Below are 16952 nucleotides of genomic sequence, written 5' to 3'. Positions count from 1 at the left end.
CCCCAATTTCTTACCCCTGTGATCTCTTGTGAGATGCTGCATCGTCAAATGGGGGGAAACACTGTGTTTTGAGTTGTTATGAGCCTTAAGTGAGATGGTATTGCAAATGCCCAGCCCGTGGTTGGCTCTCAATACCCAGTAGCCGTTCTGACCATTATTATTCCTATCATCAGCATGTGCTCCTCCTGTTTAGATAGTTGTCTAAGCCAGGGTTCTCTTTGGGATCTAGGTCTGTCGGAGTCCTTTGGCATAAGCGAGTCTTTCTGCTTTTGTCCTTGCTGTAAAGGAGTTGTCTTTGATTCTTGATGCAGGTTTAGTGGAGATATTTCAGAACCTGGATGGTAGCTTTTGAAATTAGGATACTGTCCTTTCTCCATCTTTGCATCATCCAGGCCCTGTTCTGTGTTCCCCTGTCCTTACAGCTTTTCAGGATGCAGATGGAGAGGAGGCCACGTTAGCCCGAAGCCCCTTTGCAACCCCTTTTGTGCGGTTGACTGAAACACGGCACAACACCCCCCACCCCCGCCGGCAAATCCCCCACCTTGTAGGTTTAGCAGAATCCCAGCCTCACATCCTCCCCGAACTTGGCAGTAAAAGCCCTGTTCTTCCATTCATTCCGATGATTTATATTCTCTCTGGGTGTCTAATATTAAACAGGGGAATTCCGACATGTTCCATAACACATTTACTGTAACTTGAAACCATGAACTAAACTTGCTGTTATTTATCATCTCTCTTTATTTTCTCTCATTCCAGCATAAAGCCAAGGTAGAAGCAATGACCCTGGACCTCGCTCTGCTCCGTAGCGTGCAGCATTTTGCTGAGGCGTTCAAGGCCAAGAATGTGTGAGTGTTCCAGCAGAGGGTTATAGATCATCATTTCTTGCTATTGTAATGTCTTTATCAGATGAACACATCTGGGAGAAAGCGAGGCTGTTGTGTTGGCTTGGCGTCCAAACCAGAGGCTCATTTATATTGGCCCTGTTAGGGTGAACCGTATTTTCTTGACTCACAGTCACCCTCATTATGAGATGTGTCATCAATCTAATAACAGCTTCCCAGATACAAAAAGAAAAGATGCCGGTAAAGCTCTAGTGAATGTGGCTAATAAAAGCCAGGCAGTGGTAAGATGCATCCAGATTATAAGGTTTTTGCAGTACGTCTCAGAATCGAGGAAAAGTATATCTTCATTGCGTTCAGTAACAAGTAAACTCAGTTATCTAGTGTGGGTGGGATGTTGAGAATCCAAACTCCAAAGAAACCTACAGTTTCCAAAGCCCTCGATGATTTGGTTTGGTACGTGGATGTGGTTTCAAAAACAGGGACTCACATTCCTTTTTTTTTTTTTTTTTTTTTTTCCAGTCTTTCGAAATTTCAGTTGGAGGAAGCCTCAGATAGGGGCTAGCATATTTTGAGGCTTTCACACGCTAGCATCCCTTCCTAACATAGAAAGTTGTAGGGGAGAGTGGAGAGAAGTGGAGATGCGGAAGGGGGTGGTCAGAGAGAGAGAGAGAGAGAGAGAGACCACAAACAGACGGGAGGCCTCAAATCCTGAAACCCTGAGCAGAGAAAGAGAGAGAGAGAGAGAGAGAGAGAGAGAGAGAGAGACCGACCGACCGACCGACCGTAAATAGACGGGAGGCCTAAAACCCTCAAACCCCGAGCAAAGGAGAGCGATCATGGCAAGCTGCAGTAATTACAATACTTAGTTTCTAAGTGTTTATTTTTTCTCATATTTAGGGCAAGCAATCCTGGTTTCCCGTTGAACATAGAGGTTTGAATTTCGTTAATAAATAACTTCATTTAATTTTTTTCAGTGACTTGATTCAAACCCAAGGATTAAGTTAATAATGGCCCAGGTGGTGCCAAGGATAAGGTAATTACATGAGAGGTGCCAGGGCCACGGAGTGTGGGAAACTCTCACAGATGACAAGCTGCCTTTGGGTTTGGCTCTGTGGGAACATGAGTTCCTCAGTGTTCCAAGCAGATGAGGGGTGTGAGGGAAGGGATCTTAGACTACGTATTCAGATGGCCCTGTGGGGAGCTGACCCCACGATGCTGTCTCCTATCCAGTTCTTCTTGTATCCCCTTGAATTTCTCACTCTAGTTTTTCCACCATCCCCCACCCTGGAGAGTCTTGCTCGGTCACCCAGGCTGGATGGAGTGCAGTGGCGCGATCTTGGCTTACTGCAAACTCTGCCTCCTGGGCTCAAGCGATTCTCCTGCCCCGGCCTCTCGAGTGGCTGTGAATAAAGGTGCCCACAATTTATGCCTGGCCAATTTTTGTATTTTTAATAGAGCTGGGGTTTCTCCATATTGGTCAGGCTGGTTCTGAACTCCTCTCCTCAGGTGGTCCACCCGCCTCCACCTCCCTAAGTGCTGAGATTACAGATGTGAGCCACTGCACCCAGTCACTCTACTTTACTAGACTTAAAAAGTTTGCCCTGGGCCAGGCGCAGTGGCTCATGCCTGTAATCGCAGAACTTGGAGAGGCAGAGGCAGGCAGATAATCTGAGGGCAGGAGTTCAAGACCAGCCTGGGCGACACGGCGAAACCCCGTCTCTACTAAAAATATAAAAATTAGCCAGGCGTGGTGGCACATGCCTGTAATCCCAGCTACTTGGGAGACTGAGGCAGGAGAATCACTTGAACCTAGGCGGTTGCCGTGAGCCGAGGCTGAACCATTGCACTTCAGCCTGGGTGATAAGAGCAAAACTCCATCTTTTTAAAAAAAAAAAAAAAAAAGCTGACTCTCGATGGCTCTTGCTGGAGTAAGCAGGTGTCCTAAGTCCTTGAGGTCTGCCATCGAGTCAGGGTCGTAGTGAGAGTTGCACCATCCTCTCAGTGCACACCCCAGGCTGACTTGTCGGAACAGTGAGAGGACATCTCCTAGCCAGCCCGAGCTGAGAGGGCCCACCTGTGTTGCCCTTTGCAGTGCTGGGCTGTTAGTAGCTGCTGTCCCTCGTCAGAACTGTTAGGGCATTTCTAGTCAGCCTACAGCTAGCATCCAAGACCTATATTCCCTGATGCCTTCATTCATTTATCCCCCTGTTCGTTCACTTCACACACGTTTCTTGAGCCCCTCTAAAGCTGCAGGCATTCTTCTGGGCTCTGGGAAGAGAGTGGTGGCCCTAGAAGCCACAGTAACCTCACACAAGCTTTCCCCTCAGTTGTCAGCAATTATAGATGGCCAACTCCTCAAGCTCATCTGTCTGTGGTTGTTTAAGGAGGGAATAATAATGACCAGAATGACAGCAGAGGTAGCAGCTCATTTACTGAGGGTTTGTAATGGGACATTTATGGAAAATACTTTGCATGTATCTTCTGATTCAATTCTCAAAGCAATCCTTTGGAGTAGATGCTGTTAATATCTCTACTATACAGATCAGGTAAATGAGTCTAGAGAGGATACATAATTTATCCAAGGCATGTGGATCTAGGCAGAGGGGCTGCTTTAGCCTCTCCGGGGCTCCAACTTGAACACCATACTACACTGTCTTTCATTTTATTTTATTTTATTACTTCATTTTCTTTATTTATTTTTTGAGACAGGATCTTGCTCTGTTGCCCAGGGTGGAGTGCAATGGTATGATCTTGGCTCACTGCAGCCTCTGGCCCCCCAGGTTCAAGTGATTCTCGTGCCTCAGCCTCCAAAATAACTGGGGTTACACCACACGCAGCTACTTTGTGTATTTTTTGTAGAGACGAGGTTTCACCATGTTGGCCAGGCTGGTCTCAAACTCCTGACCTCAAGTGATTTGCGCACCTCGGCCTCCCAAACTGCTGAAATTACAGGCATGAGCCACCGTGCCCGGCCTTGTCTTTCATTTTAAATGTGATAGAAACAGATTCAGAGAATGTGCGTGACTTTTGCAGGGTCACTTTGCAGGTTAGTGACAGGCATAGGAATTCACTCCGTTCTCTCTGTTGTTCCTTCCCTGATACCACGCGAGAGCTCACTTCCACTGCCTCTGAATGACTTTCTCCGGTTCCTCCATCAGCATGTGTTGGAAGCCAGCAGCTTTGCTGAAGAGAGCCAACTGTTACATAACAGGATCATCTTCCACGTTGTAACCGGACCATTCATTTTTTAACCATTAAGTAGTTGCGAAATCATCAAATTCAAGTGCCTTTTGTAGTCACCAAGCTGAAATCCTTGGAGGAAACTCACACCCATTCTGCCCTAATCCCAGATTTTAGCACAGGACTTGGAGTTTTTAGAAAATACTCGTAGACTGAGAAGCAACGGTGATCTTCCTTTTAGAATCCTCTGTAGCACACAAACTTCTTTGTATCTGTCCCTTGAGAGTACGGGATTTTACATGACTTAGAGAAATATTGTGGTGGCGAAAATGTGCATAAAAAAGTGAGAGATTTTACTTTTGAAATGCTGCCAAAGTGAAATCTCTCATGGATAGGCAGATGACAGTTTAGTACTCACAGGTCTTTAGATTCTGAGGACTGTCAGTTGTGAATTTAAGTGCTGGTGACTCGGCTGCCAGGGAAACACATGTAACTCTATTCTTATCACCCCCATCTTCAGACATTAAAACTTCCTTGTGTGTAAAACTTAACGACAAATGAAAGAAAGACTGCCAGTTCAGAACGAATCTCCTTTTCCGCTGATGGATTGAGGAGAGGAAAAAAAAAACCCTTAAATTTAAATTCCATGTGGATGCTCTTATTTAATACACCATTTCAAAGCGTGTATATGATCAAGCCGGAGTATGATCAGGCTCTGAGTTCCTGTGTGTATTCCTTTGGTCCATGCTCCAGCTCTAGTGTTTCTCCACACTGGGATAGGCAGCATATCCTGTAGTCTTAGACCGAAAAAGGTAGAAACAGATGCTTCGTACAAACAGTCGCGAGAAGAGCAGCTCCTTGTACTGTGGAACCAGCCTCCCTCTGCCTTTTGCAGGAGATGTCCATCAGCCTCTTCCTGGATATCTTCTTTTTATTCTGGGTGGTGGGAGGAGAAGGTACAAAGGAGGCTATTTTAGAGGGAGCCGTCCTAACCATGATTATGTAAACAAGAGCTGCTAGCCAACTTTATATTTTGTGTAAGGCAATTTGCTAAGCACTCATATGCATGTATTCTGTCTGTAATTTGTTGTAAGAATCCTAGACACTTAACCGTGATTATCCCTTGGCAGTGCAGAGGGCCTAAGTCACTTTCCCGTCTTTAACAAGGAGGAGATCCAGAATTTGAACCCAAATCTGGCTGAATCCAAAATGACGACTCTTTGTTCCTCTACTTAAGTCGTCCGATTTTCTATGTGGATTTGTACATTGGTCATGTTTTGCTCAGTAGGAAATGACTCTGGCCGGGCATGGTGGCTCAGGTCTGTAGTCCCAGCACTTTGGGAGGCCGAGGCAGGTGGACTGCTTGAGGCCAGGTGTTTGGGACCAGTCTGGCCAACATATTGAAACCCCATCTGTACTAAAGATATGAGAATTAGCCCGGCATGGTGATACATCCCTCAAGTCCCAGTTACTCAGGAGGCTAAGGCATGAGAATTGCCTGAACTCCAGTGGGGGTAGGGGGTGCAGAGGTTGCAGTGAGCCGAGATTGTGCCACTGCACTCCAGCCTGGGAACAGAGTGAGACTCTGTCTCAAACAAATGACTCCTAAATTTAGTGGGTAAAAAAGCAATGTAAAACAATAAACATTTCTCTTCTCTTTCCTCTTTTCCTCCCTCCCTCTTTCTCTTAGTTTAGTTTGAATCAGGATTCAAATAAAGTCAATGCATTTTTTAATCTGTAGGGTTTTTTTTCCCTCTCTCTCTCTTTTTTCTTTTAACTTAAAAAAAAATCCTTTTAATGCAACATACTTGTTTAAATGACCAGGGTGTTCTCTAGAGCAGGGGTCCCTGACCTCTAGGACACAAAACCAGCAGTGATCCATGGCCTGTTAGGAACTGGGAGGCACAGGAGGAAGCGGGTGCAGGGTGAGCAAATGAAGCTTCATCTGTGTTCACAGCCACTCTGCCACTGTCATCACTGCCTCAGCTCCACCTCCTGTCAGGTCAGCCGCAGCGTTAGAATCTCACAAGAGCACGACCCCCTACTGTCAACTGCACACGTGCAGGATGGAGCTTGCTGCGCTCCTTGTGATAATCTAATGCCTGATGATCTGTCACTGCCTCCCATCACCTTTAAGATGGGATCGTCTAGTTGCAGGAAAAGAAGCTCACGCTGATGGTACATTACGGAGAGTTGGATAATCATTTCATTACATACGATAATGAAATCATAACAGAAATAAAGTGTGCAAGAAATGTCATGCACTTGAATCATCCCCAAAGCCCCACTCCCGTGAGTCTGTGGAAACACTGTCTTCCACAAAACCAGTCCCTGGTGCCAAAAAGTTTGGAAACCTCTGCTCTAGAGATTTCTGTGGTCTGTACTTTGAGGATTGCTTCTCTGTGGTGTCATTTAACACCCTCTTTTGTCTCTGAAGTTTCCTGTGAAAGGGTACATAACTCAAGAGAACTCAATCAAATTCATGTTTATTGTTTTGGTAAGAATATTTCATAGGCAGTGGTGTAATAATCGTCCATCGAGAGGACACACAGGCGTGATTGCCAAAGCCAGTTTTCTGAAAGCCCCGCACGTCCTGACCTCCTTAGCCCTCTGCCCCCTCTCTGTTTAGCCATTCGAATTTTCATTTGGTGACTCTGTTATTTCCCCCTCAGTTTTCTGGGTGGTCAGCCCAGGGAAACCTCAGCCTGCTTCCAGATAGTTCTCCTGAGAGTTAGCAGTAGCGGTGGCCATTGGCCAGTGTGCCTCGGGTCACATTATTTTGGGCATTACTGGAAAGTTCCAAACCAAAGCTTATGGTAAGTTCCACCCAAACTGGGTTGTGAGGGTTATTTTTGTTGAAACTGCAACTCTGGAGAGGAGCCGGATTTCCCACCACCTGGAAGCAGTGGCATCCATAGGAGTATGAAGAGCTGGGACCCTTTCTAATCACTCAGACCAAATATCGGGGTTTTCTGTAATGGATTCAGAAACAACAGTATGTATTTATGATGGCTTTGCACATTTTTCTTCCTAGCGGTAGCTGCTTAGTTTACTGAAAAGGGCATATTTTAAACAGGGCGTGGAAGAGTTAACAGCTCATAGAGAAAGGTACTGTGTAATACTTTTTCTTCTTCAAAAATGGTTGATGGCCAGACACAATGGTTTATGCCTATAATCCCAGCTCTTTGGGAGGCCAAGGTGGGAGAATTGCTTGAGCCCAGGAATGTGAGACCAGCCTAAGCAATGTAGTGAGACCCTCTCCCTATATTACAAATTTGTTTAAAAAATGGTTTATAGTTCCATATGTCCCTGATAAAATAGACAACTGAATTACAATCCTGGAACTTAAAAAGTTGGTGATGATACCTGAGTTATTTATGACTTAGATTTACTTTTCCGGTCAGCTTGTATGATACAGATAAAGGGTTTTGATACTTCCTGGAAATTGATAGGAAATTCATACCAAATAATTACACCGTTCCAAATATTTTTAGAACTGCATTTTTGGTCATGGATTTTTATGTCTCTTCTGAACTATCTCCAGTATAATTTAAGGAAATTATCATTGAGCTTTGGCTGGGCACGCTGGCTCATGCTTGTAATCCCAGCACTTTGGGAGGCTCAGGCAAGCAGATCATGAGGTCAAGAGTTTGAGACCAGCCTGACCAACATGCTAAAACCCTGTATCTACTAAAAATACAAAAATTAGCTAGGTATGGTGGCGCGCGCCTGTAGTCTCAGCTACTTGGGAGGCTGAGGCAGGAGAATCACTTGAACCTAGGAGGTAGAGGAGGTTGCAGTGAGCCAAGATCACACTGCACTCCAGCCTGGCGACAGAGTGAGTCTCCATCTCAAAAAAAAAAAAAAAAAAAAAAAAAAAAAAAAAAAAAAAAAAAAAAAAACAGAAAAAAAAAACCCCCCAAAAAACAAAAAAAGAATGTTATATGTCTCACTTAGAAGATATTATAGAATAGTAGTGTTTTTTTTAATTTTAAGAAAAGGTTAAAATAACGGTTTTCTATCCTTGCTTTACTTCTTAAACATTTGAGGGAATAAAATCTTTAACAAGGTTATTTATTTGCATTTTCTGCTAAATTACTTTCAGATCTTGATTCTACTAATCCCAGATAAAATATTCTTGGATTCATATTCCAAATTTTGCTGTCTCAAATCCTTCTGTGGAGTGGGTGGGCTATAAATTATAAATAAATTCCAAATTTTGAGGAATAAATTACCCTGAAGACCAATGTGTAAATTACATATTAATCTTTTTCTCCCTAGCCCAGTTTTAAGAATAATGTTTTAGCCAACATATCTGCATTACTCTTGGCTCAACATGAGAAATCCATTTCTGGTTGGCCTAACGGAAGATCATGTTGCTTTGCTTCTCTACACAGTATGAAAACCCAAAGAAAAGAAAAACAGAGGCAGATTTTAGCTGTATTGAATGCTCTAAATCTAGCTCTTAATTACATTTTTAGGAAATTTTTGAAAAGTTTATGTTATTTTTTTTTCCTATCCCATACATTTTCCATCCCAAGGCATTGAAAAATCATGCTGTGAAACATTCAGTATATCTAGAAACATCAGGGAAGAATGCCTCCCTCATAAGTAGATTTTTTGCCTTCTGAAACTTAGCATTCAATGCTTTTTGTTATTTTTTTTTTTTTTTTTTTTTTTTTTTTTTTTTTTTTTTGAGACGGAGTTTGCTCTGTTGCCCACACTGGAGTGCAGTGGTGCTATCTCAGCTCACCACAGCATCTGCCTCCCGGGTTCAAGCAATTCTCCTGGCTCAGCCTCCCAAGTAGCTGGGACTACAGGTACACACCACCATGCCTGGCTAATTTGTGTGTGTGTGTGTGTTTTTTTTTTTAGTAGAGACAGGTTTTTACTATGTTGATCAGGTTGGCATCGAACTCCTGACCTTGTGATCCACCAGCCTCAGTCTCCTGGGATTACAGGCGTGAGCTACTGCACGTGGCCAGCATTCAATCTTTTATGTAACTCTTTGAAAAGTATTTCTGAAATAGATGATACACTCTCTTCTCAAAAACATCAATTCAAAGTAGGACTGTGAAGTGCAGAGGTAGGTAAACTTTTTGTAAGGAGCCAGAGAGTAAATATTTTAGAATTTTCGGGCTATTAAGTTCTCTGTAACAACTGCTCCCTTTTGCCTTGGTAGCCTGAAAGCCGCCATAGGTAGCATGCAAATGCATGATCATGGCAGTATTCCAATAAAACTTTACAAAACAGACAATGGGCCAGATTTGCCAGGGGCCACAGTGTGCTAGCCCAGGGCAACAGCCTGTATGCCCTGGAATACTGTCAAGAACATGGGTGTTGCGGGGGTCAGCTTGTCCTTCCAGCTCCATCACTTACTGTGACTGAAAATCTCTGTCTTACTTTCCAAGTCTGTGTAAAGTGGATTATCACAGGGCCTTGCAGGTTGTTGATTATCGAAAGTAGCTGTAATGCTTGAAATTACCAGGCACATCACCCGACGGAGCCTGGGACTAACTATTGTTAATATGAATTTGTTTCTCTTTTTTTCTTTCTTTCTTTTGAGATAGAGTATCGCTCTGTCACCCCAGCTGGAGTGCAGTGGCACGATCTTGGCTCACTGCAGCCGCTGCCTCCTGGGTTCAAGCGATTCTCCTGCCTCAGCCTCCCGAGTAGCTTGGGTTTCAGATGTGTGCCACCATGCCTGGCTAATTTTTTGTATCTTTAGTAGACATGGGGTTTAATCATGTTGTCCTGGCTGGTCTCAAACTCCTGACCTCATGATCCGCCCACCTCAGCTACCCAAAGTTCTGGGATTATTAAACATTTGTTTCTTAACTTGATCCTAAAATGATGATCTAAGAAAGGTTTCTTAAAGAGAATATGTAGAGTGTAAGATAGAAATAGGACAACTATTTTAACAAGGAAAGGTGATAGACGTACTCTGAGGAAGTGTTGATCTCATAAGGACTTTCACAATCATTGAAAATGAGGGGACAGGTGAGGTGGCTCATGCCTGTTATCCCAGCACTTTGGGAAGGCAAGGCAGGCAGATGGCTCCAGCTCAGGAGTTTGAGACCAATCTGGGTAACCCGGTGAAACGTCATCTCTACAAAAATTACAGAAATTAGCCTGATGTGGTTATCGCACGTTTGTAGTCCCAGCTGCTTGGGAGGCTGAGGAGGGAGGCTTGCTTGAGCCAGTCGGGTGGAGGTTGCAGTGATCATAACACCACACTCCAGCCTGGACAACCGAGCCAGAACCTGTCTGGAAAAGAAAAGGAAAATGAGAGAGAAGAAAGAAAGGAAGGAAAATTAGGCCCAGGAAGGATCTTTGTGAGGGCTGGCAACCAAGAGGAGAAGGGAAATGAGCTTCACATTGCCTGCAAACTCTAGAGTGACAAGAGCCAAAAGAAATTATCGTTACTGTAGTGATGTTCCATTGAGAATCATGAAGCACTGTATTACTCTGATTATTATTTTTCCTGTTATTTTGTTATTCTTGATTTACACTGATACAAACCCATGGACCCGAGGATGCTTCACGGTTCTTTTTTGAAGTAAATGCTTAGATTCCATTTTCTTTGACATTACTATGTCTGTTTCTCTTGATTTTAGGCATTTTTTTTTTTTTTTTCAAATGGTTGCCCTAAAAGCTATACCAGGACACACTGCAAATACTGGGACTCCTTGTGTACCCTGGAAGACCAGAGCACTCCATCTGCTTTCATTCTCCTGTCTGTAAAACCTTGCTTTTTCCTGGCCTCATCATTTATTTAGCACTAATAATAGTGCCAGGAACTTGGCTAGACGCTGGAATTAAAACTTCTGCCTTCTCGTATCTCCTGTGCCTTATTTCTTTCTCTTACAGTAGTTGTGATGCTTAGGAATTTATTTTTTTGATAACTTTATATGATGCCAACCTTCAAAAACACACCCCTGGTGGAGCAGAATAATTATTAAATTAATTAGGGGTCACTTAGCATGAAATTTGCCAGGAAAAAAAACAATTCTAGTGAGCCCTTTTGCCGTACTAAAAGTCATTACTGCCAACACATAAATGAAAATGTGTTTGAATTAACCACACCAGTGTTCACAAAAATAAACATTTTCGATTTCCCAACAGAATCCTGGGTTTAACTATCACTATCATGTTTCGTAAAATCAAAGTAATGTATGTAAATTGTAGACACGAAAAACCCTTCCTTCCAGGAAGAGTAAAAACCACGCTCTGGACGGTAGATACAGTTACCCCGTGGTTGGCTTTTCCCACTCTGCACAGTCCTACCAGTGCATATGCGAGCTGATGCCTTGCCTTTACTATAGCAAATAATGTTAATTACTGCTGGTGTTCAGTGATTTCATAAAGCACAGGAGTCGGCAAAGTTTTTCTGTAAAGACTCAGATAGTAAGTATTTTTGCTCTTACGAGCCAGATGGTCTCTGTGGCAACTACTCAACCGTTGTTGAGTGTTACATCAGACTACTGTAAAATAAAAGTAGCCTAAGGCAGCACACATGTGACTCAGTGTAGCTGTGTGCTAATAAAACTTTATTTACAAAAAACAGAAAGTGGCTTGGATTTGGGATCTGACCTGGTGGCTGTGGTTTACTACTCTGCTTGGATGGTAGCCCTCAGACCCTTGAAATGAACCTCATTTTAATAACACCCTTCTTCATCCTGAGAAACGTATTTCCTTTTTCTTAGAAAATGGGTTACGTTAGGGCTATTTTAGGTCTGGTCAAGATAAAGAAGTGTAGAGAGTCAATGTTGTGTGCATGGTTAATTTCAGTTCTCTGCAGAAACTACCCCGTGATACTTAATGGATGAGAGAAGAGATAAGAGTTTGAGTGGAACAGTGTGCTGTGCTTAGCTTTGGAAATACTGTCATATGGGAAAGTAGGTCAGTAAGACAACTAAGTGCTGTTTAAGAAATGAAGACACTGAAGCCCTAATTGGAGCTCGGAACCATATAACGGTGATAATAATTGCTAATATTTATCGGCTATTTATCATGTGTCGTGTACAGCTAAGCACTTATATACCATCCAATTTTATCCTTACAAGGACCAAAGGGTGGCTTAAAAATGGCATAAGAATGGTAGTGTTTAATGGTTCAGCCTGGTGCAATGATTAACCACATTTTACAGATGAAGAAATTAAGAACCTCGATGAAGGTCATGCTAGCTGGTCAGTAGAACCAGCTAGAACTTAATCTAAAATCTGTTGTTCTCTTGAGCTCAGCTTAGATAGTAGCTTGGAGAATCAGGAAGATGTGTCTCATTTGGGAAATGCACCGCGTAGAACATGTTGTCGCTAAAGGAGATGTCCCATGAGTAAAACAGATGAGATAGCCACTGCCTATTGGGACAGTTATGACGGTTGCTTCGGGGTTGGAGGAAATGCTTCTTTCAGACAATTGTCTCTCTCTCTCTCTCTCTCTCTCTCTCTCTCTCTCTCTCTCTCTCTCTCTCTTTTATTTTTTGAGACTGAGTCTGGCTTTGTCACCCAGGCTAGAGTGCAATAGCATGATCTCAGCTCACTGCAACCTCCACCTCCCGGTTCAAGCAGTTCTTCTGCCTCAGCCTCCTGAGTAGCTGGGACTGCAGGAGTGTACCACCAGGCCTGGCTAATTTGTATTTTTAGTAGAGATGTGGTTTGACCATGTTAGTCAGGTAGAACTCCTGACCTCAGGTGATCCACCTACCTTGGCCACCTAAAGTGCTGGGATTACAGACATGAACCACCGTGCCTGGCATTTCAGCCAGTTTTCTGTCACTGTGGGAATATTGTTTTGCTGAAATATGTGTAAAGGAGGTTAAAAAACTCAGAAGAGATTCTCGTCCCCTTAGTTAAGGTACTCAGACTGTTTTCCACCCGGTCGAGAGGGTGGTTCTTCATGGAGTCCGTTTAAGCAGAAGCGGCAGCTGTTGACTCTCATTTGCAGTCATCTTTATGCATTTACTGCAAATGTCACTGTCCATGTCCCCTTTCTTTCTACTTGTCTTCAAAGTGATGCTTATCAAGTAGACAGAAGAAGACCAAGGGGTCATTTTGCTGCTTACACCTCCAAATTGATGGAGCGGTCACTCTCAAATGCAAGCCCAGCCCTGACGTGGTCCGGTCCTGTTAGGCAGTGTCCTGCTGCCTGAGCTGCCAACAGCTACCCTTCCTGCTGTGGCCCACCCCGGCCTCTGGGGTCTGATCCCTTCTCCCCTGTTCCCTGTGGCCATGTCTTCCCCAATCTGGGCCTCTCTTCTCTGCTCCTCATATTCTGGATCCTGGCTCTGAGTCTTTGCTCCTGTGGCTCCCTTCCCACTTGTCCATTATCATGTCAGTTACATCAGCGTAGATTCCACAGTGCAAATGAGGGTGGTTAGGATGGTAAGAGGAGTAAGACCAGGCTGGATTCATGGATGGCTTGTGTCACTTCCGCAGCAGAGCCTCCCTTGTTCCTTCTCTTACCTCTGTACCACAGTTGAATTGATGAGTGACTTTCTGGAGCATCAGCAACGCACCCAGCCATTGCACACGGAACGCTTCGGGAACGCTTTTTTTCTATGTTGATTTTTCTTCGTTACACTGAGCCCCAGAGGAGCAGTAACTTTGGCTAATACATCTTGGTCTTAGCTTTGAATCTCGATGGTACAACTTACTAAGATGGTGACCTTGGCAAATTCCTTAGTCTTTCTAATTTTCACTTTCTTCATCAGCAAAGATGGGAAACGATAGTAACACCACTCAGGGTTGTTGAGAAGGTTTAATCACCTAATGTTTATAAAGCATACTACTGGTTGGACATGGTGGCTCCTGCCTGTAATCCTGGTGCTTTGGGAACCTGAGGTGATTAGATCACCTGAGGTCAGGAGTTCGAGACCAGCCTAGCCAACATGGTGAAATCCCGCCTTTACTAAAAATATTTTAAGAAGTAGCCTGGTACGGTAGCAGGTGCCTGTAATCCCAGGTACTTGGGAGGCTGAGGCCAGAGAATTACTTGAACCTGGGATGTGGAGGTTGCAGTGAGTTGAGATCATGCCATTGCCCTCCAGCCTGGGCAACAGAGCAAGACTCCATCTCAAAATAAAGAAATAAAAATAAAAATAAATAAATAAAGCACAGTACCTGATCCCTAATGAGCGTTCAGGAAATTGTAACCTCTGTCATCAGTGTCATCTTCTTTATCATCCTTTGCAATTAGTACATTTACTGTCTTCTAGTAAGTACAAGGAAGGGGATAGGTGACTGGCTGCATGAACAGAAGGATTGAAGAGGGGAAGGAGAGAACAGAAAAAGAGGGAAGAACCAAAATGGAAATGCATAGTACCATTCAGTGTACTGAACTTTTAAGATTCTCAGCCATTTAAGGTTGTTGAATTGGTACCTTCTTGGGTGGCATGGAGGTTATACATTTGTAGATCTTGGGAAACTAGTTATAAAGTAATCGCGTATACAATAGTTATTTTAGGCACATAACACAAAGGTTTTCTTTTAAGGAGTCTATGAACCCATTTGTCTATTAAGTCACAGCTTCCCTGGAGCAGTCATGGACCCTGTGACCGAGCCAGCCTGCCACTGCCTGGGTTGAACAGGGGGCGACCCTTCTGAGCGCAGTCTGTCAAGCCTGTTCTTTGACCTGCAGTGAGACCACCCACACAGACATCAGTGCAGCAAATCCGTGGCATTAGGGTTTTCACATTTGGTTACTTCCAGAGAACTCTTGATTTATGTAAGACTTGGAAAAAGCATTTGAGTTTCTGTGGTTTACAATCATGTTTCCCAACTTGGCCCCTGAATGCAGCTTGGTTTTTCTCCTCTTACAATCCTAACCACCCTCCTGGTCACTTTGCAATCTACACTTATATAATTGACATGTTGAGAAGTCGTGCTAAAACCACACTGAAATCACATTTTAAAATCACATTTTAATAACATGGGAACCATCCTTCCCCAGTAAATTGTTGAGAAGCTAATGCTTGTCAGCCTAAAAACTTGAATATATATTTGAATAAATCAGTTGTTGCTACAGTGTGGCAGCCGGCTGAAAATCCCCAGGGAAGATTATATTTTTAGTTGAACTGCTTGTCACTGTGAGTTTTGTTTTTAATATTGCGAGTCCTTTTTCTTCATTTTTTTTTAATTTTAATTTTTTATTTTTTATTGCATTTTAGGTTTTGGGGTACGTGTGAAGAGCATGTAAGATTGTTGCATAGGTACACACATGACAGCATGATTTGCTGCCTTCCTCCCCATCACCTATATCTGGCATTTCTCCCCATGCTGTCTGTCCCTCCCCTATTTCCCCCCAACAGACCCCAGTGTGTGATGCTCCCCTCCCTGTGTGCATGTGTTCTCATTGTTCAACACCCGCCTATGAGTGAGAACACGCGGTGTTTATTTTTCTGTTCTTGTGTCAGTTTGCTGAGAATGATGGTTTCCAGGTTCATCCATGTCCCTGCAAAGGACACGAACTCATCGTTTTTTGATGGCTGCATAATATTCCATGGTGTATATGTGCCACATTTTCCCCGTCCAGTCTGTCATCGTTGGGCATTTGGGTTGGTTCCAGGTCTTTGCTATTGTAAACAGTGCTGCAATGAACATTCGTGTGCACGTGTCCTTGTAGTAGAATGATTTATAATCCTTTGGATATATACCCAGTAATGGGATTGCTGGGTGAAACGGAATTTCTGTTTCTAGGTCCTTGAGGAATCGCCACACTGTCTTCCACAATGGTTGAACTAATTTACACTCCCACCAACAGTGTAAAAGTGTTCCTATCTCTCCACATCCTCTCCAGCATCTGTTGTCTCCAGATTTTTTAATGATCGCCATTCTAACTGGTGTGAGATGGTAGCTCAATGTGGTTTTGATTTGCATTTCTCTGTTGACCAGTGATGATGAGCATTTTTTCATATGTTTGTTGGCCTCCTGTATGTCTTCTTTTGTAAAGTGTCTGTTCATATCCTTTGCCCACTTTTGAATGGGCTTGTTTTTTTTTCTTGTAAATCTGTTTTAGTTCTTTATAAATTCTGGATATCAGCCCTTTGTCAGATGGGTAGGCTGCAAAAATTTTTTCCCATTGTGTTGGTTGCCAATCCCCTCTAATGACTGATTCTTTTGCCGTGCAGAAGCTGTGGAGTTTGATGAGGTCCCATTTGTCTATTTTGGCTTTTGTTGCCATTGCTTTTGGTGTTTTGGTCATGAAGTCCTTGCCTACGCCTATGTCCTGAATGGTTTTGCCTAGATTTTCTTCTAGGGTTTTTATGGCATTGGGTCTTATGTTTAAGTCTTCAATCCATCTGGAGTTAATTTTAGTGTAAGGTGTCAAGAAAGTGTCCAGTTTCTGCTTTCTGCACATGGCTAGCCAGTTTTCCTAACATCGTTTATTAAACAGGGAGTCCTTTCCACATTGCTTGTTTTTGTCAGGTTTGTCAAAGATTGGATTGTTGTAGATATGTTGTGTTGCCTCCGAGGCCTCTGTTCTGTTCCATTGGTCTATATCTCTGTTTTGGTACCAGTACCATGCTGTTTTGATTACTGCAGCCTTGTAGTATAGTTTGAAGCCCGGTAGTGTGATGCCTCTTGCTGTGTTCTTTTTGCTTAGAATTGACTTGGCTATGCGGGCTCTCTTTTGGTTCCATATGAATTTTAAGGTGTTTTTTTTCCAGTTCTTTCAAGAAGGTCATTGGTAGCTTGATGGGGATAGCATTGAATCTGTAAATTACTTTGGGCAGTATGGCCATTGTCACAGTACTGATTCTTCCTAACCATGAGCATGGAATGTTTCTCCATCTGTTTGTATCCTCTCTTATTTCGTTGAGCAATGGCTTGTAGTTCTCCTTGAAGAGGTCCTTTACGTTCCTTGTTAGTTGTATTCCTAGGTATTTTATTGTCTTTGTGGCAATTGTGAATGGCAGTTTCTTCTTGATTT

The 16952-nt window shown here is 43.3% G+C and overlaps 1 protein-coding gene across 3 annotated transcripts in view; it reads left to right on the top strand.

The window, feature by feature from the left end:
• Nucleotides 1-16952, top strand: part of WWOX (WW domain containing oxidoreductase) — a 1146684-nt gene that overhangs the window by 296424 nt on the left and 833308 nt on the right. For all 3 annotated transcript variants that reach the window (XM_039475359.2, XM_074404819.1, XM_074404815.1), the window contains exon 6: nucleotides 757-845. In XM_039475359.2, coding sequence (XP_039331293.1) covers nucleotides 757-845 — 89 coding nt within the window. The remainder of the gene's footprint in view (nucleotides 1-756; nucleotides 846-16952) is intronic.

Source organism: Saimiri boliviensis, chromosome 1, assembly GCF_048565385.1.
Source record: "Saimiri boliviensis isolate mSaiBol1 chromosome 1, mSaiBol1.pri, whole genome shotgun sequence".
NCBI lineage: Eukaryota > Metazoa > Chordata > Mammalia > Primates > Cebidae > Saimiri > Saimiri boliviensis.
The sequence above is the reverse complement of the archived record's forward strand: the minus strand, read 5'-3'. Positions and strand labels throughout refer to the sequence as shown.